Below are 20030 nucleotides of genomic sequence, written 5' to 3' on the forward strand. Positions count from 1 at the left end.
AACTCTCGGAGTTGGTGATGGACATGGAGGCCCGGCATGCTGTGATCCATGGGGTCACAAAGAGTCGGACACAACTGAGCGACTGAACTGAACTGAACTGAACTGAAGGCATATTGAAATCTTTAACTAAAAAAGTAGCCATATTTAGAGAAACGATGATTTAGAGAGGCATTTTGAAAAATCATCACTTGCAAGTTCCATGACAGATGGAATAAAAAGAAGAGAGAAAATGATAACTCAAGTTACAGCTATGGATGGATAGCAGTATCATTAAACCATGTCTGCTGGAGACAAATTGATATGAATTTATACTTAAATATCCATTCAAATATTTGGTGATGATCCTTAAAATACTTCCAGTATACAAAGGGAAATTATTAGCTAAGTAGACTTTTACATTCTACTTACTCCTTAAAAACAAAAGAACCATTTACATTATGCTGTTTTTTCCCAGGTTAATATCTGAAAACAGACTAGAGTGAACTGGGTATGATACAACAAGACATTCAATTATTTAATTGTTGTTTCTGCAGTGTAAAAGGAACTGACAACTAACATAAAGACAACATTTAGTTTGAAAAAGCAAACTAAATGTCTTCTGATTAGTTTAGTGAGATATGTATCAGTTTCCTACAGCTGCCATAACAAGTACCACCAAGCAGGAGTCATAAACAACAGCAATGTAATGACTTACAGTCTAGAGGCTGGGAGTCAAAAATCAAGGTGTTAGCAGAGCCGTGCTTCCTCTGAAACTTAATCTTATCTTAATCTTTAGCTTTCTTATTTTTCTTTTTGATATATCACCTGATCCTCAGTCTTTGCATGTTGTTCCCCTTTATGTCTATATCATCTTCTGTGTCTGCTTCAATGTCCAAATGTCCCCTTTAAGGACATACTGGATTAGGTCCTGTTGGATTAGGGCCTGCTCTAATGACCTTATTTCAACTTGATTGCATCTGTGAAAACCTTATTTCCAATTAAGGTAATATTCTAAAATACTTTTTTGAGGGGAGGGTGGGCACAGTTCAACCCATAATAAAAGAATTTCTTGTTTATGATGACAAATACCAAACAGTAGAGAGTAAAGCTAGATTTTGAAGTTACAGAACTAGGGTGTGCATGCTCAGTCACTAACTCATGTCCCACTCTTTGCGACCCTAAGGAGTGTAGCCAACCAGGCTCCTCTGCCCAAGGAATTTTCCAGGCAGGAATACTGGAGTGGATTACCATTTCTTCCTGCAGGGGATCTTCTTGATGCAGGGATTGGACTCACGTCTCCTGTGTCTCTTGCATTGGCAGGCAAGAGAACTAGGGTACAACTCATCAACTAGAGAGTTTTTCACATGTTTTCAGAAAGAGATTTCCTTTGAACACCCGAGAAAAAAATGTACAAAAGGACTAGAGACCTAACACCCCAAAATTAATTTGAAAGTACTGAATTCTGTTACATATAAATTTTCCCCCAAGGCTACTTACATATCATATATATATATATATATATAATAAAATGCGTGTCCTACATATAACATTAAATATAAAATTTGTATGTGTTAAAATATATATGTTTTAATAATTTTAAACATTATTTTGAATTGAAATTCAGTTACATTAGGTGCTTTATAGACCAGATCACCAACTCTATATTATCATAGAAATTAAAAACTTGACTGACTTCTGGGGGCTCTACCCCTTACTTTTCCTAGTTTAACCAAATTCATAACCTTTCTGAGCTTTGATTATCTTTATTTGCAAAGTATAATGTTTAAAAGTTATAAATGGTAGTCAATCAAATTTTCTACTTATATAGCATATTTTTAATAGCAGATTAAATGAATCATAGTTAAATGTATTTAAGATCTATAGTTGCTGATTTGAATGTTTAGCTGAATTACAGACAACATTTTGCAAAGTAATGATGCAAGTAAGATTAGCCAAGCCTTGGTATTTCACTGGTGAATTATTTGGATATAGTCTACATCTATTTTCATTCTTACCATTAGTAAATTGCATCTATCCACATTTGATTAATCTATCTGCTATTTCTGGAGAGGTAGTTTTGCAAACAGTAGCAGGCAGATTCACCAAAGACAAGGCTAATGTCTAGTTCTTGAAACAAGTAACTGAGCAGAACTAATGTTGTAATGTCTCATACTGACAAATGAAACAACCTTCATTTAACTTCAGGTGGCCCCAGACCCATTAAGTTAATTTTTCATCCTTATCCGTTGCTTAAATGCAGCAAATAGAATAGCCACCACTATAGGCATCTTAGCAGCTTTGACTACAATAACATAAATCCTTGAAATGAAGAAGACAGTTTCCCTCTCCAGTTTATTTTCCTTTCATAGAAATATAGTCGTGAATGTTATGCATTATGGATTCTTGTGATATTCTATGTGTAAGTCATTTTATATGTTATATGTATGTAATAGTATATAGTACATAGAAAAGAAGTGGAGGAAGGAAGAAAAGAAAGAAAGGAGGGAAGAAATGAAGGGAAAGAGAAAGGAAGGAAAAAAGAAAGAAACTACTATATTATACTGTAAAGCTGCAGTTGGAATCAGGTGTAATATCAGCCTGGATTTACTGTTTAATATGGATGAGTGTGTTGACTTTTCTGCCCCTTACTCTTCTAATCTCTACGCAGGAGGAGCTATTAAGAGCTCCCTGATTTCTGTATCTCAAGAGCCTGGGAATATCACCTTATCAATGAAGCACAATTATCTTGTAGATGCATTTAATGGTGATGCCAACATGCGTGGACTATTTTGAAACAGAATTCCCTATTGTCCTGTGATTCATACCCAATTCATTTTGTGGGCCATTTTAAAGTCAAGGTTTATGTTTAAATTGTTCCTTGAAATGAAATCAGCAGGTCTACATTTTTTTTTTTTTCGTCAGCACTATTTTTATAGTTGTAGGAATTTAAAAGAGATCTTCTGGGAAAAAATAGACTTATTATCTCATTTTATTAATAAGTGACTTTTAAAAGGGTATAAGGCAGCCCTATTATTAGATTTCAAACAACCTAGTATCTTTAGCTTAAGGAGACTCAATAGCTTGAACTCCACTTTCCCCATATGGTGCATGAGATACATTTTCCTAAAGCCAAGGAAGTTTTGAAATAAAAAATATCAAATAAAACATGCATATTATTTTTTTAAAAAACGATAAGATTTTATAACATTTTTATAAAATAACTTTCCTATAAAAGTTTAAGTTTTTACCTATAAAATGAAAACTTTTTTCCTATAAAATGCTTAACTTTCCTATAAAATAAAATGCCCATCTATATGTTTATAATTGTCTCAGTACCAAAAATCTGAAAGTTAAGGGCTATTCATATCACAAAAGATAATATAAGGAGGACAAAATGAGGGACATCTTAAATGAGACAAATATCACTGATCAGATTATTTTATAATTTTTATGTTTTGATTGATTCTTTTTTGTATATGTGATTTTTGCTAGAGAAAAACAATCAGTCGCAACTAACTTTAACTAAATTTAAAAGAATAAAACTGCTCCTAGGATATATTTAATATATGCTGTTGAATAGAATAAATAACTGACTTCACGTCCGACTCTTTGCAACCCCATGAATCGCAGCACGCCAGGCCTCCCTGTCCATCACCAACTCCTGGAATTCACTCAGACTCATGTCCATCGAGTCAGTGATACCATCCAGACATCTCATCCTCTGTCGTCCCCTTCTCCTCCTGCCCCCAATCCCTCCCAGCATCAGAGTCTTTTCCAATGAGTCAACTCTTCGCATGAGGTGGCCAAAGTACTGGAGCTTCAGCTTTAGCATCATTCCCTCCAAAGAAATCCCAGGGCCGATCTCCTTCAGAATGGACTGTTTGGATCTCCTTGCAGTCCAAGAGACTCTCAAGAGTCTTCTCCAACACCACGGTTCAAAAGCATCAATTCTTCAGCGCTCAGCCTTCTTCACAGTCCAACTCTCACATCCATACATGACCACTGGAAAAACCATAGCCTTGACTAGATGGACCTTAGTTGGCAAGGTAATTTCTCTGCTTCTGAATATGCCATCTAGGTTGGTCATAACTTTTCTTCCAAGGAGTAAGCGTCTTTTAATTTCATGGCTGCAGTCACCATCTGCGGTGATTTTGGAGCCCCAAAAAATAAAGTCTGACACCGTTTCCACTGTTTCCTCATCTATTTCCCATGAAGTGATGGGACTGAATGCCATGATCTTTGTTTTCTGAATGTGGAGCTTTAGGCCAACTTTTCCACTCTCCTCTTTCACTTTCATCAAGAGGTTTTTTAGTTCCTCTTCACTTTCTGCCATAAGGGTGGTGTCATCTGCATATCTGAGGTTACTGATATTTCTACCGGCAATCTTGGTTCCAGTTTGGTTTCCTCCAGTCCAGCGTTTCTCATGATGTACTCTGCATAGAAGTTAAATAAGCAGGGTGACAATATACAGCCTTGACGTACTCCTTTTCCTATTTGGAACCAGTCTGTTGTTCCATGTCCAGTTCTAACTGCTGCTTCCTGACCTGCATACAGATTTCTCAAGAGGCAGGTCAGGTGGTCTGTATTCCCATCTCTCTCAGAATTTTCCACAGTTTATTGTGATCCACACAGTCAAAGGCTTTGGCACAGTCCATAAAGCAGAAATAGATGTTTTTCTGGAACTCTCTTGCTTTTTCGATGATCCAGTGGATGTTGGCAATTTGATCTCTGGTTCCTCTGCCTTTTCCAAAACCAGCTTGAACATCAGGAAGTTCACGGTTCACGTATTGTTGACTTCAGTGAGCATTTTAGAATATCTAACACTTTTCAGTTTTATTTTATTTTTAAATTAAATTTTATTTTTTTGTTCCTTTACAATGTTGTGTTAGTTTCTATGACGAGGTGAATCCTTATAAATGTATATATATTTACCTCCTCTTCTTTGGATTTCCTTCCTGTTTAGGTCACCACGGAGCAATGAGTAGAGTTCCCTGAGCTATGCAGTAGCTTCTCGTTAGTCATCTATAATATAGTATCTATACATACTATCAATGTTGTATATAAATCAGCTTCAATCTCAAAATTCATCCCATCCTTCCTGTTTCCCCTGTGTCTATACACTTGTCCTCTATGTCTGTGTCTCTATTTCTGGTTTGCAAATAAAATCATCTATACCATTCATCTCAATTCCACATATATGTGTTAATAGGCAATATTTGTGTTTCTCTTTCTGACTTACTTCACTCTGTATGACACTCTCTAGGTCCATCCATAGCACTTCAAATGATCCAATTTTGTTCCTTTTATGGCTGCATAATATTTCTTTGTATGTGTGTACCAGATTTTCTTTATCCATTCCTCTTTTGAGGTTGCTTCCCTCTCACAGCTGTTGTGAGCAGTGCTGCAGTGAACACTGGGGTGCATGTGTCTTTGGAAATTATGGTTCTCTCTGGGTATATGCCCGGGAGTGGGATTGCTGGATCACAGAGTAGTTCTATTTTTAGTTTTTAAAGGAATCTCCCTATTAGTCTCCATAATTGCTGTATCAGTTTATCACTAATATGTTTTTTAATAATTTATATTTATAAAATCTGAATCTGTAAAATACATGTTTTCTAAGAGTTTTTTTTTTTTTTTTTAAGCCAGAACAAGTTAAGCTTAATAGCTAGCTGACACTCAGAGATGTTCATAAGACAAGTTAGGAACTGGATAATTTAGTGTGGAAGAAGTCAGATCTAGCCAGAGATGGAGATTTTATAGGCTTCTGTAAAAATATAGGGTTAAAACCCTAAAAGAGATAAGTTCATAAATAGAAAATAGAATAGAAAAGAGTAAAAGTCAGAATTTTGCATATGAAAGAGCTTGTTCATAACTTTGGAGGTTCTTAACTATAGATGAATTTTCAAGAATGCTAGTTTTTTAATTTAGATTTAAAGATAAATAATTGGCTCTTTTTGGAGTGGAGAATATTTGAGTCACTTGGTTCTCTTCCTTTATCTACTGTTTCCAAGTCTCTTAGTTCCTACACAGGTGACTAGGATTCCCAATATTTCAGTGAGATGGACAAATAAAGAGAAAGTTTCTGTTCCTAGAAAGTAGCTTCAGAGGATGCCTGAAACTATGGGTAAATTGAAGAGACAGATTCTCCATGAAGCTAACAAAGCTTAGGTTCAAGCCTTTTCATGTGTATGGGCTTCTTTAAAAGACCCTAAAAGGGGTCTTAGCAATGTGTTTGCGGTCACAAATAGCTTTGCAAATTTTGCAAAAGTAAGTCAGTTTTGTTGTTGTTGTTCAGTTGCTCAGTTGTGTCTCACCCATGGACTGCAGCACACCAGGCTTCCCCGTCCTTCATGGTGCTTGCTCAGACTCATGTCCGTTGAGTCAGTGATACCATCCAAACACCTCGTCCCCTGTTGTCCCCTTCTCCTGCCTTCAAATCTTTCCCAACATCAGGGTCTTTTCTAATGGGGCAGCTGTTCATGTCAGGTGGCCAAAGGATTGGAGCTTCAGCTTCAGCATTAGTCCTTCCAATGAATATTTAGGACTGATCTCCTTTAGGATGAACTGGGTGGATCTCCTTGCAGTCCATGGGACTCTCAAGAGTCTTCTCCAACACCACAGTTCAGAAGCATCAATTCTTTGGTGCATAGACTTCTTTATGGTCCAACTCTCAGATCTGTACATGACTACTGGAGAAACCATAACTTTCACTAGACATAGCTTTTACCTTTACTTTCCTGGTGGCTCAGATGGTAAAGCGTCTGCCTACAATGCAGGAGACCCAGGTTCAATCCCTGGGTCGGGAAGATCTCCTGGAGAAGGAAATGGGTACCCACTCCAGTATTCTTGCCTGGAAAATCCCATGGGTGGAGGAGACTGGTAGACTACAGTCCATGGGGTACCAAAGAGTTGGACACAACTGAGTGACTTCACTTTCACTTTATGAGACAGATTTTTGTCAGTCATGTCTCTGATTTTTAATATGCTGTCTAGGCTGTCGTAACTTTTCTTCCAAGGAGCAAGTGCCTTTTAATTTCATGGCTTCAGTCACAGTCTGCAGTGATTTTGGAACTTAAGAAAATAAAGTCTGTCACTGTTTCCATTGTTTCACCATCTATTTGCCATGAAGTGATGGGACCAGATGCCATGATTTAATTTTTTTGAATGTTGAGTTTTAAGTCAGCTTTTTCACTCTCTTTCACCTTCATCAAAAGGCTCTTTAGTTCCTCTTCACTTTCTGCCATAAGAATGGTATCATCTGCACATCTGAGGTTACTTATATTTCTTCTGTAATCTTGATTCCAGCTTGTGTTTCATCCAGCCCAGTATTTTGCATAATGTACTCTGCATATAAGTTAAATAACCTGGGTGACAATATACAGCCTTGACACACTCCTTTCCCATTTTGGAACCAGTCTGTTGTTCCATGTCCGGTTCTGACTGTTGCTTCTTGACCTGCATACAGATTTTGCAGGAGGCTGTTAAGGTGGTCTGGTACTCCCATCTCTTTAAGAATTTTCCACAGGTTAATCTCCATCAATTAAAACTTCTCCCTTAAAAACAAAACAAAAACTGCTCTCTTCCCTCTGATATCGACTTTCCTCATCCTTCCTCTCCTTGTTGGGTGGTGTTAGAGAGGCCACAAGTTTTCTTGGATCTAATAAAAATCATAGACGTCTCTTTTGGAAAATTGAGTTTGGAATGTATATAATTTGTGCTTGACCGGACATGTGTTATCCACATGTTTTTAGTCACTTTGGAATATTGTTGTTATTGCTGATCACCCAGGTTTTAGCAGAAATTTAGTGTAATTCTTTGCAGCGTCATGCCCCCCTCGCCACCCACAAGTAGTTTAAATTGATACACAAACTGATCTTATTCAGAAGATTGAGTCTCACTATCACTTTCCTTTTCAGACTGAAAATATTGTTTTTTTAGAGAAATAGCTAAAGTTAAAATATCAGCCTTCTATGCTTAATTGATAGGATTTCTATCTATAGGGAAAATAATCATATATAGTACTTATTGAATGCTAACTTCTTGTAACTACTTCCCACTCCATTTTCTAGCAGAAGAACCATGGCATAGAGAGATTATATACTTTTCCCAGTGTTGCACAACTTTTACCTAGCAGAGCTGTTATATGCAGCTGCGGACTTAGAGTCCAGTCAATAACTTAAACTGCTCACTCTCCATTCCTGGGTTAGAAGTCAGAAATCCCTGGGTATAAGGGCTTTAAGACTTTAGATGAGGCAGACAACTACTCAAGGTCCTCAAGTTTCTCATTAGATAAGTGAAAGTGGACAAGAATTTAGTGTTGGCGGTTTTAAGCGATCCCATGATCACTGGAGAAAGTTGTGATCCCCACTTCCATGAAGGAAAATGGAGTCACTAAGACAGTTAACGTCTGTTTGTGGACACCTTAGAACCCTTTTCTTAGATCTTAGGTTAAAATCCTCGGGACTAAGAAATCTTAAATTTCACACAAATCTAATATGTTGCTAGTTTAAGAAAAGATGGCTTCCCACGTGTGGTGCTCCTGGTGAAGAGCTCACCTGCCAACGTAGGAGACGTGAGAGATGTGGGTTTGATCCCTGGAGGAGGGCACGGCAACCCACTCCAGTCTTCTTGCCTGGAGTATCCCATGGACAGAGGAGCTTGGTGGGCTGCAGTCCATAGGAGTCTCACAGAGTTGGACACGACTGAAGTGACTTAGTAGGACTTTTAGTTGACTAGTGACTTTTTAAAAGAAGACAAGCTCAGAACTCCAGTAGTCCGTTAAGTGACTGTTCAGTATCTGCTTTAATGGCTGTTTAGTTTGGGTTGTACTTCGGGGGTTTTTTTTGTGACCTTGAGTTCTCTGAATGTAGCTGAAGTGTTTTCACTTGAGGACCTATTTTATTTAAAAAAAAAATTACTGTTTCAGGTGTATTTGGCTTGAACCACTATGAAAAAGTCGCAGCCATTCTGACTGGTGTGAAGTGGTACCTCATTGTGGTTTTGATTTGCATTTCTCTAATAATGAGTGATGTTGAGCATCTTTTCATGTGTTTGTTAGCCATCCGTATGTCTTCTTTGGAGAAATGTCTATTTAGTTCTTTGGCCCATTTTTTGATTGGGTCGTTTATTTTTCTGGAATTGAGCTGCAGGAGTTGCTTGTATATTTTTGAGATTAGTTGTTTGTCAGTTGCTTCATTTGCTATTATTTTCTCCCATTCAGAAGGCTGTCTTTTCACCTTGCTTATAGTTTCCTTTGTTGTGCAGAAGCTTTTAATTTTAATTAGATCCCATTTGTTTATTTTTGCTTTTATTTCCAGAATTCTGGGAGGTGGATCATAGAGGATCCTGCTGTGATTTATGTCTGAGAGTGTTTTGCCTATGTTCTCCTCTAGGAGTTTTATAGTTTCTGATTTTACATTTAGATCTTTAATCCATTTTGAGTTTATGGAGAACAGTGTGGAGATTCCTTAAAAAATTGCAAATAGAACTACCTTATGACCCAGCAATCCCACTTCTAGGCATACACACCGAGGAAACCAGAATTGAAAGAGACACATGTACCCCAGTGTTCATCGCAGCACTGTTTATAATAGCCAGGACATGGAAACAACCTAGATGTCCATCAGCAGATGAATGGATAAGAAAGCTGTGGTACATATACACAATGGAGTATTACTCAGCCGTTAAAAAGAATTCATTTGAATCAGTTCTGATGAGATGGATGAAACTGGAGCCGATTATACAGAGTGAAGTAAGCCAGAAAGAAAAACACCAATACAGTATACTAACACATATATATGGAATTTAGGAAGATGGCAATGACGACCCTGTATGCAAGACAGGGAAAGAGACACAGATGTGTATAACGGACTTCTGGACTCAGAGGGAGAGGGAGAGGGTGGGATGATTTGGGAGAATGACATTCTAACATGTATACTATCATGTGAATTGAATCGCCAGTCTATGTCTGACGCAGGATGCAGCATGCTTGGGGCTGGTGCATGGGGATGACCCAGAGAGATGTTATGGGGAGGGAGGTGGGAGGGGGGTTCATGTTTGGGAATGCATGTAAGAATTAAAGATTTTAAAATTAAAAATAAATTTTAAAAAAAAATTAAAAAAAATAAATAGAAAAAAAAAAAAAAGAAAAAGTCATGGTATGTACCCGAAGCTAATAAAATAATTTATGTTTTCCCTGTAAATGAGATTGGAAAAACAACCAAGATGTCAATATCAAAATCAATTTGAAAAGGATCTACTATGAAATTAGATTTCTCAAATAAAATGTGGTTTAACAAGAGGGTATTCACTTAGTCTTTCTTCTTATAGGGATACTTTTCACTAGAATGTAGGATGATGGCATGTTTTGAAGTGGTAAACTTAATATGTATCAAACTTGATGGCTTTCGAGATCAAAGGATTGAGTTTCAATTTAAATGTATGGGGTTTTTATTATTTAAAAAAAGTATCTCACTGGAAAATAGATCAAGACAATTTGTGTATTCTTTCTATGCCACCTAAGGAAATTGCAAAATTCAATTGCATGCATTCAAAATTGTGTGATATAGTATACATAGGCAAAAAACTGTGGTGTATAGATTTTTGTAAAGGCGCTAGTACCGTTTTGTCCTTGGGTCAAAGTACGGTAATATTTTGGTTCTTTTCTCTGCAACTTTTGGTTGAAAGATTGTTCATTATTGTTGAATTTCAATAAGATTGCAAATTAAATGATGCAAAACACAATGAAGTAAAATACACAAAAGACCAATTAATGTGTTATCTCAGTAAGTATATAGAAGAATGAGAGAACATACTGTTCTACACAGTAGTATATAATTAAGATGTAGTCATAAATCAAGCAGATATTATAACTGGTTTAGGTGCACAGGTGGCTTTTAGAAAGATTGATTAGCTCGTCTTGCCCCCTTGAGATGTGAGTTTATTGTTATTCCTGCAAAATTAAACAGAATAATTCCTCACACTTCCCACAGTGTGAATGCTTCAATGCAAACAGCATGCTGGAGATAAATGTTTGCAAAGTGTTCATCTCCTTGTCCGTTCTTGTTACAGATGCTCTCTACGACGTCATCACTGTGGGAGCCCCAGCTGCCCATTTTCAGGGATTTAAGAATGGTGGTCTTCGGAAACTCCTGCATAGATTTGAAGCGGAAAGAAGAAAGTAAGTGACCACAGAATGCATTCATGATATTATCTTCCCCCTTTGGGGAAGGATTTTTGTATACCAAGTTAGGATAAATAAGCTTGATCCATCACAATGAATAGTTCTTGACATCTCCAACCATGCCATTCAGGAACTTAGAGTTGTTGAATTTCAAAAACAAAAAACTTGAACAGAAATTAGAATAAATGAAATGGCTGAAATGACTAAGCATATTACTTAATAGAGTAGAACTGTGCTAGCAGAAAATTTTTCTGGAAGCCACCCTACTAATAAATAGTATTCTAGTATCAATTATTTTAGCTCAATGGAATGATGTTCAGACAGATATTTAGCTGAAAGCATAGTCTAATTTTCTATGAAGGCAAAGACACTTAATGGAGAGCATGAGTCCTAATTTATGACTCTAACCCTACTAGTGATTTCCACTGTGGCCTGAGGCAAGGCATTTAACTGCCCTATTATTTAATTATTCCATTAAAAAAAGAGCCATCCATACAGAACTCTATTACTTAAGTGATGAAGTTAAAAGAGAACTTTCTATTCCTTATGGAAAAGGAGACACAGAAACCAAAGTATTGTCACTGTTATTTATAATTTTAATTTACTTTCTCAACCTTCTGTTTTGTTCTTAGCTACTTTAAAATACTGCATTAGTATTGTAGTTTATCCCGACATGTACCAACCAAGTTTACCCTGTTATAGCCTCTGATTATGACCATACTCATATAAATTTTAAAGAGTGTTATCCAAGTGTGAAGGGTAACTTTCTTTTCCCTTTCAAGTAGTTACTCTTCTTGAATTAAGAGCTCATATTTTTGGAATTCCTGGTGGTCCAGTGGTTAGGACTCTGAGCTTCTGCCACAGGGTATTGGGGGAGGGACACATGTTCAATCCTTGGCCACAAAACAAAGATCCCACAAGGTGCACAGCCAGCCCCCCAAAAAACAAAACAAAACAAAACAAAAAACAACAACAACTCCAATTTTGAAAGTTAGGGGGAAATTGTTATTCTTTAGTCATAGTTGGTTTAATAATAGTATTAAATAATCTGAGTGGCAAAACCAAAACCATTTTTAAAAAGCTTTATCACGTATTTGTTATTCACTGTCCAGATGTTCAGGAAGAAAGCATTTAAAATAAGTTAAAAAAATAAAATAAATTAAAATTGTATAACTGGTGTACTGTTATATAAATGTACAAGCTAGCAATGTGTATATATGTGTGTGTGTGTGTGTGTGTGTGTGTGTGTGTGTATGTGTACGTATTAATATGTCTTTCTCTTTCTACTGGTACAATACTATTAAATCAGCTAGTATTCTTATTAAGATTTTTCCAGTTTTTGTTTTTGATTTTGGTTTTCGTTTTTCGGTGGGTAGGGAATATAGTTCTGTGAGGTTGTATCACAGAAGTAAATTGGACTAACCATCACCTTAGTCGTCATAAATAACTGTCCCATTATCACACAGAGACTCCCTAGTGTTATCCCCTAATAGTCACACTTTTCCCCCAAACCCTTCTGCTGCAGAAAGTGGTTCCGTTGCATTACTGTTGGAACAGGGAGTGGACATCAGAGTTCCAACTAGGGGCTCTGAGAGGAGGGTCACCTCTTATTTAATGCATGGAGGTTGGATGTCAGTTCAGTGACAGACCCCATGGGAAAGGGGATGCCATCCCTTTACTAAAATGAGAAGAGTGGAATACAGGTCTGCGCCTGAGGGCTTCACTGGGCAGGGATATTTCTCACTGTCCCCTTGCGGTGTCATCCTTTGAGTGGAGCGTACTATTATGTTTGTGATATTCACCCTCAGGCATTTATGGTTAAAAGCTTACTCTTCTATTGGGCTACCCTTCTATTAGTCCTTTGACTTTTCTTGGGTGCTATTTATTTGACCTTTTGCTTCACTGAGGGCTTCCCTTGTACCCAAAGTGAAATGTTTAGGGGGCAAAGAAGGACAAACAAACGTGGAAATAATTATGATGTCATTTCTTAAGTCCTGAGGCTCCTAGCCAATCTGTTTTCTTTTCTCCATCTCTTGGTGTCTTCTGATAAATGAGTTATATATTTTGCACAGAGTAGTTTGTTTTGTTCTGTTTTTGAGGATTAGAGGGAATAGTAAAATAGATTTTGTTTATTCCATCTGGTCTGGAACTAGAAGCCTCTGTCTTGAGAATTCACTATTTTTTGCAACCAAATTTTAAAGTGCATAGTACAATTAGAAGATTGAAGATGCCCACAGGGTACATAACTTGAGCACATGAAGCATGTGTATGTGAAACATGGAATCTAACCATATAATTTCATAAAATATCACTATATGCTGTGGGCAAAGACACATGTTAAGTTGTATATTTAAACTCTGATATTTTGAGCTTTAACTATCTGCACGAGTATCTGAATTCTCCAGTGTTCTTCACTTCTTGTAGAGATGTTTATGTATATATAAACACACACACACATTCACAAACACACATACACAGAGCTCTAAGATCAAGTTTAAAATAAAAAGGTGAGTCCAATGCTTGTAAATGTTGATTTGCTTTAGGCTTTTCATATGTGCTATTTATCCCATTGCTTTATTGATGACTTTACTGATGAAATGCCATTTTAAAAATTAAAACAGGGAGAATGGCATTGAAACATGTATACTATCATGTAAGAAACGAATCGCCAGTCTATATTCGATGCAGGATGCAGGATGCTTGGGGCTGGTGCACGAGGATGATCCGGAGAGATGATATGGGGTGGGAGTTGGGAGGGGGGTTCATGTTTGGGAGCTCATGTACAACCCATGGTGGATTCATGTCAGTGTATGCCAAAACCAATACAGTATTATAAAGTAAAATAAAGTAAAAATAAAAATTAAAACAATAGCTTAGCCTAGATCTTAAAAATAGCAAGCCTAGATCTTGTTGAGGCAATACCCAGATGAGTATAGTATCAGCCTCTTCATCAAGTTGAGCGATAACCTGAGCAAACATGTCAAGCCTAAAGTGATATCACACTAAACAAATCATTTTCTGCAGGCCTTTTCAGCAACAAATATTGCATATTTCAGCCACAAACAGTAATATAGAAATAAATATGACTATATGATATGAGACCTTATTTACATTTGGCAGGACATAAAATAGCATTAAGTGAAAGAACTTTTTTTCACTTTTTCTTTCTTTTGATAACCCCTCCCCCACCCAAAGAAAAGACAGCTGCATATTTTAGATGTTTTTAGGAGACCCACCACAGCCATTGTTACAACTTCCCCTTCATTTATTTTCTTCTCAGCTAAGCCAATGAAATACTATCATCTAGGAACAGATGTAATTTATGTGTCTGTTCCTTCGTGATCTATTTTTTGATGAATACATTGTCCACAAAATGAAAAGCATTTTAACATAAGAAAGCCTTGCTTATAGTATTCATATAATGTAATTCAGATCACATAAAAATTATTTTCGAGACTACAAGATAATTAATTAGGAAGATTGATTTTTTTTTTTTAAAGCACAAATGTCTCAGTACATTAGTCCCTGTTCAGAAACCATCAAGAAATCCATGCTCATTCATTGAGCATTCAAAACCTCCATGATTTCACCCCACTGACTTTCTACATTCATTTCCTCCTGCTCTTGAAGTTGTTTCTTTATGGTACAGAAACTATTTTCTTAATGGATTTCACTTTTCCACCTCTTCCCCTTTCCTTACTCTGTTGCTGTGTACAAAAAAATTGCTGTTTTTATCTCCCCGCTGTTTTTCATTTCTCTCTGTAAAAATCATGCACGTAATCCTGTTTGAAATTCTACACATGGTCCATTCTAAGACTCCCACTTTCTCCATCATGTCTTCTGGATTTCTCAAGTCAATCTGATTCTTTATCCTAATCTTTTATTTTTACTTCACATAAAGTTTCATAGGTCACAGTTATGGTGTGCTAGGTTTGTTCTAGTCCAATACTTTTATAACAGTTTGTGATTTCCTTAACTAAGAGATGACGCCTTCTTGAATTTTAGATCTTCTGGAATGTTCCACAGAGTAGATTCCACAGATAAAACTCAACAAGCATTGCAGTTCACACAAGTCTGATTTAAAGTGCCAAAAACTTCAGTGGGAGATAAAGTTTAACAAATAATCATAATGCAATAAGGTCAGTATTATATAGAGCAGGGGTGCTCAACCTTGGCTGAAATTAGAATCACCTTTGGAGCTTTGAAATATTAGGTCTATGCTGGGATATTAACCTAGACATATTAAGTCAGTCCTGGGAATGGAGTCCAGGCATTGTTAAGTTTTAAAAGCTTCCTAGGTGAGACTGATGTGTGTCTAGGGTTGAGAACCACTGATACAGATGTAAGTGTGAATAGTGCTGGGAGAAGACAGAATGGTGTAGAGGCTAGAAACAGGAAGAGCAGCACAGATGAGTTAAACTTGAAAAATGTATAGAACCTCAATTAGTCTCTATCAGGAGAAAAGAAAATCTATGCAAAGGAATATTTGTTGCAATACAGCAAAAAAGCCTTACATTTTGTTACATAGAAATTTTTCTTTAAAGAATCCCTCCCTCATTAAATTGTTACAAAATGGAGCCAAAGATGGGGATAAAGCAGTAAGAATTTTGATCTGGGAAAGCTTGGGCCTGAATAACAGGAATGAATAAAACCAAGCATATTATAGAGCTTTTCATGCTTTAGAGATGAGACTTTTTAAGAACCAAAATGCTAATTACTCATATATTATATTTTGGTGGTTTTTTTGTTTGTTTGTTTTTTAAGGTTTTTGTTGTAATAAAATATTATAACATGTAAAATTTACCATTTTAACCATTAAAAAATAGTATGAAAATATAGTGTACTTACAATGTTGTATTAGCTTCAGATGTACAACAAAGTTATGCACATATAGGTGTGTATAAATTTATATTCTTTTTACAAAACTCGTAATTTTGGTCTTTTTAGGTATACACACATATACATGCACATGTATATGTAGATAATGTATGTATATGCATATGTGTGTGTATGTATACATATACTACCTTAAAAGACCGAAATCGCAATGTTTGTAACCCATGTATTCATTTCTTCATCACTTACATGTTCTTGGATTCGGTGATTTACCTAGACTCTATTTAGAAGCTTATAGATTCCTCTCTCAAAATATGAATCGATTCTTTCGTTCCAGTATTACTTAAAAGAAAGGGAAAATTGCCATGACAACACATATTTTGCCTGCTTTGATCATTTCTAAATTCAGCTGGAACCTCTGATTCACCCAGAACTTTCACTGAGTAGGATCATGACCTAAAGGCATAGCCCTTTCATTAAGATAAAAAGGCACCTCATGAAAACTAAGAGCCTTTGTAAAGAAGAAGAAAAGCCAGTGACAGGCAGTGTTCACCTCTCAAGAATGTTAATTCCCTGTGATCTACCTGTTCATTAAGGACAAACTTGCAGCTAACTCCCTGCGAGAGATCTTAGTGTCAAATGCCTGCCTTGAGTATCTACCACGCCTTTCCCTCCACTACCCTCAGCCCCTCAATGCGCTCCCTCAGTTTGTTGATAATGTTGATTATCAACATTGACAGCCCCACAATTTCTAATAGAAGAGAGAAAGAAATTATTTGGAAAAGTCAAAAGGAAAGCAAAGTAAAATTTTACTGATAGAAATGTTATAGCCTGTTTTTGAGTCTATACGAGAATTTGCAGGAATTTTCTGAAGGAAGGTAAAACAATATGAATAGTTAAACAAACCAGCCTTACCTTTTATGAGCTCAATTTTCCTTATTATTGGAAGAGAAATCAGTAGAATTTCCTAGTTCTCTATTATAAATTGGAGGTTTCTTGGTTATCACGTGAAGGAAACAAGTTCTTTGTATCAAACATCCAGTAAACCAGAAATGGGAGAATTGAACAAAATCATACCACTAGGTTTGAAATGTATTCTTCAGGGTAGAATTGCTTAGTGGTATAAAGCTGAGGTGTCTAAGCAAAGGAGTCAGGGTTTTTCAGCTCTTCTTTTTATGTACTTTCTCCAGTAACATTTGAACAGACTAGGCAGCAGTTACAAAGATACTTATTTTCAAAATCTTTACTTTCATGCTTGAAACAATATTCTTATTTCTTTTTATGAAAGGGAATGACTGATTCAAATGTATTCATTGAAAGCAGTAAGACTGCATCCATGTTTAATTTTGAGAGCCAGTTTTCTCCCCTACTTGGAGCTCTTTCTCTATCTCTACATTAGTCTCTGGATTTCTTTCAGAAGTTCATCTTGTTACTCACTGGCCAAGTAGTTTAAAGGCTCACATCATAACTCTGTATAAATCCATATATCATGTCGTATATCTTTTAAATGGAAATGTTTTGATATTTTAGTGATGTATATTTTTTTAATATATTGCTTGCTATTGACAATTTTCCAATTTTTAAAATATGTTTATTGGCAAATGTAGAAAAGTCAAAAGCAGGAAGTTAAAATCACCCATAATCTTTGTCCTCAACAGGGTAGTTATTGGGAGCATATTGGTACCATCTCATCCAATTTATTTTTTTATATGTAATCTATATCTTTGGGTCTTTTCTGTTATAAATTGAAAAGTTCAAAATGGCTTAAAATGACTAATTCTTCAAAGTATATTAATTGAGTCTTCTTAATTTAATAATCCTTATGTGTTTTTGGATTTTGGAAGTCATGCCCAATACAACAAAGGTATTCCATTTAGTAAGATCAGTCTTACAGGTTACAGCTAAAATTCATCTCCTGTTCACTTTTAAATACATTTTTCCCTTTTGGAAAAAACACCTTATAGCATCAACAAATAAAGAAAAATTTAAAATATAATAAAATCATACAGGCCCTATAGAAATAGGAAGTGTGAATAAAAGCCTTATCCATCCTTTTTTCATTTGAACTCTGTCCAGTACTTGACAATACATCATCTTCAAGGAGATAGGAATTTAATTTTTGTGTTTATTATAACTTGATTCCTTGGAGGTTTATTTACTTCTTCCAGTGAATCAGTTTCTCCTTGACCACTCTCAGCTTTCAAGGTTGTTCATATTTGACAAATACAACACTAGATATGCTAAAACTGTGTACTGGCTTTTCTCAATCAGCGTATGCTTTTCTATATGCAACCCCCTGTACACAACAAATATTCAAATATACGTGGATTCTAGGTCTTGCTCATCTATAGCATGAAGTCAGGAAAGAATAAAACAATTAAATAGCCCTGCTGAGGCTTGGCCATATACTACAAACTAAATGATGACGTTTGCAAAGCACTGAACTAAATGTACTACAAGGGGACAAAGGGCTTTTTGCTATGGTGTCTCAGATGGTAAGGAATTGGCCTGCAACGTGGGAGACCTGGGTTCTATCCCAAGGTCAGGAACATCCCCTGGAACAGGGCATGGCAACTAACTCCACTGTTCTTGCCTGGAGAATCCCCATGGACAGAGGAACCTGACAGGCTACGGTCCATGAGGTTCCAAAGAGTCAGACATGACTGCGTGACTCAGCACAGCACATATGATCTGAAATGAATTTGTAATGCACTTTTTCTCCTGCTTCATTCTCTTTGTAATTATGCAAAAATAATATTTGCTTGTCGCACACAAATTCAGAGAATGAGAAGGTTTTAAAAAGTTTGCCTTTTCCATTTTCCTTCCCCTGAGTAAACCAATCTGAACAGCTTAATGTATTTTTCCCTGTGCATTTTATTCTAGGTAAAAATATCAGAGTTTTCAGTGATCATGATTCTTGATCTGCTAACTCAGGTCATGAGAATGTAATGTTCTTGACTTTCCTATAACTCAGGTTAATTTTTCTGGTTTTCATTCTGGGGCAGGGCAGATGCTTTCATCTCAGATAATTCATAGATTCTGCTCCTTGTGTGGATTTGAATCCTGGCTTGGGCGCTTACTGGCATTGTGACATTAGTCAAATTACGTCACCACTCTGTACCACAGTTTCCTCATTTGTAATATACAAATAATACTGCATACAAATATTATTGCATACAAATAACACTGCATACCTCATAGGGTTGTTCTGTTCGATGTGGTGACACCAAACATCGAACTTAATAGATATTAAGTTATTATTAATATAAAACATGTAAACAAGTATTTCTTTCACTCAAAAATGTCCCGACAACCTTTCATTTCAATATGTGTAGATCTCATTATTTTTTAAAAAGCTAACTATGGTTTTATTGATTAAATGTAGCATAATTATCTGACCGATATAACATTGGTGGTCATTTAAATTGTTCTGTTTTGTTATAATTCTCTATCTTTGCAAGGTTCACCCTTATTCTTATGTTTCTGAAAGTTTGTTTCTTTTTAAATAAAATTCCTAGAAGTGAAATTTGTTGGTTCTAGTGGTTATGTGTTAGAGATGCTATATAATGCCCTCCAGAAAATGTTATATCACTGGGCATATGATGCTAATTGCCCACATGTTCTTTAAAAAAATTTTTTTATTCAAGTACAGTTGATTTATAGTGTTTTGAATATATAACAAAGTGATGCAGTTATACAAATACATGTGTGTATACATATCCCCCTGAGAGCTCAGTTGGTAGAGAATCTGCCTGCAATGTAGGAGACCCCAGATCAATTCCTGGGTCAGGAAGATCCCCTGGAGAAGGGCTAGGCTACCCACTCCAGTATTCTTGGGCTTCCCTGTGGCTCAACTGGTAAAGAATCTGCCTCCAATATGGAAGACCTGGGTCCTATCACTGGGTTGGGGAGATTCCCTGGAGAAGGGAAAGGCTACCCACTCCAGTATTCTGGCCTAGAGAATCCCATGGGCTGTATAGTCTTTGAGGCCACAAAGAGCTGGACACGACTTTCACTTCACTTCACCTTACCT

At 36.3% G+C, this 20030-nt stretch overlaps 1 protein-coding gene and 1 non-coding gene across 17 annotated transcripts in view; both read left to right on the plus strand.

Moving 5' to 3' along the window:
* INPP4B (inositol polyphosphate-4-phosphatase type II B) overlaps positions 1 to 20030 on the plus strand; it is an 887198-nt gene that overhangs the window by 691914 nt on the left and 175254 nt on the right. For all 16 annotated transcript variants that reach the window (XM_015101375.4, XM_042234315.2, XM_060400642.1 and 13 more), the window contains one exon: positions 11050 to 11158. In XM_015101375.4, the coding sequence (XP_014956861.3) occupies positions 11050 to 11158 (109 nt within the window). The remainder of the gene's footprint in view (positions 1 to 11049; positions 11159 to 20030) is intronic.
* Positions 6714 to 6786, plus strand: TRNAC-ACA (transfer RNA cysteine (anticodon ACA)). Its single transcript has one exon. It is a non-coding gene; the product is annotated as a tRNA-Cys (tRNA).

The sequence above is a fragment of the Ovis aries genome, chromosome 17 (assembly GCF_016772045.2).
Source record: "Ovis aries strain OAR_USU_Benz2616 breed Rambouillet chromosome 17, ARS-UI_Ramb_v3.0, whole genome shotgun sequence".
Lineage (NCBI taxonomy): Eukaryota > Metazoa > Chordata > Mammalia > Artiodactyla > Bovidae > Ovis > Ovis aries.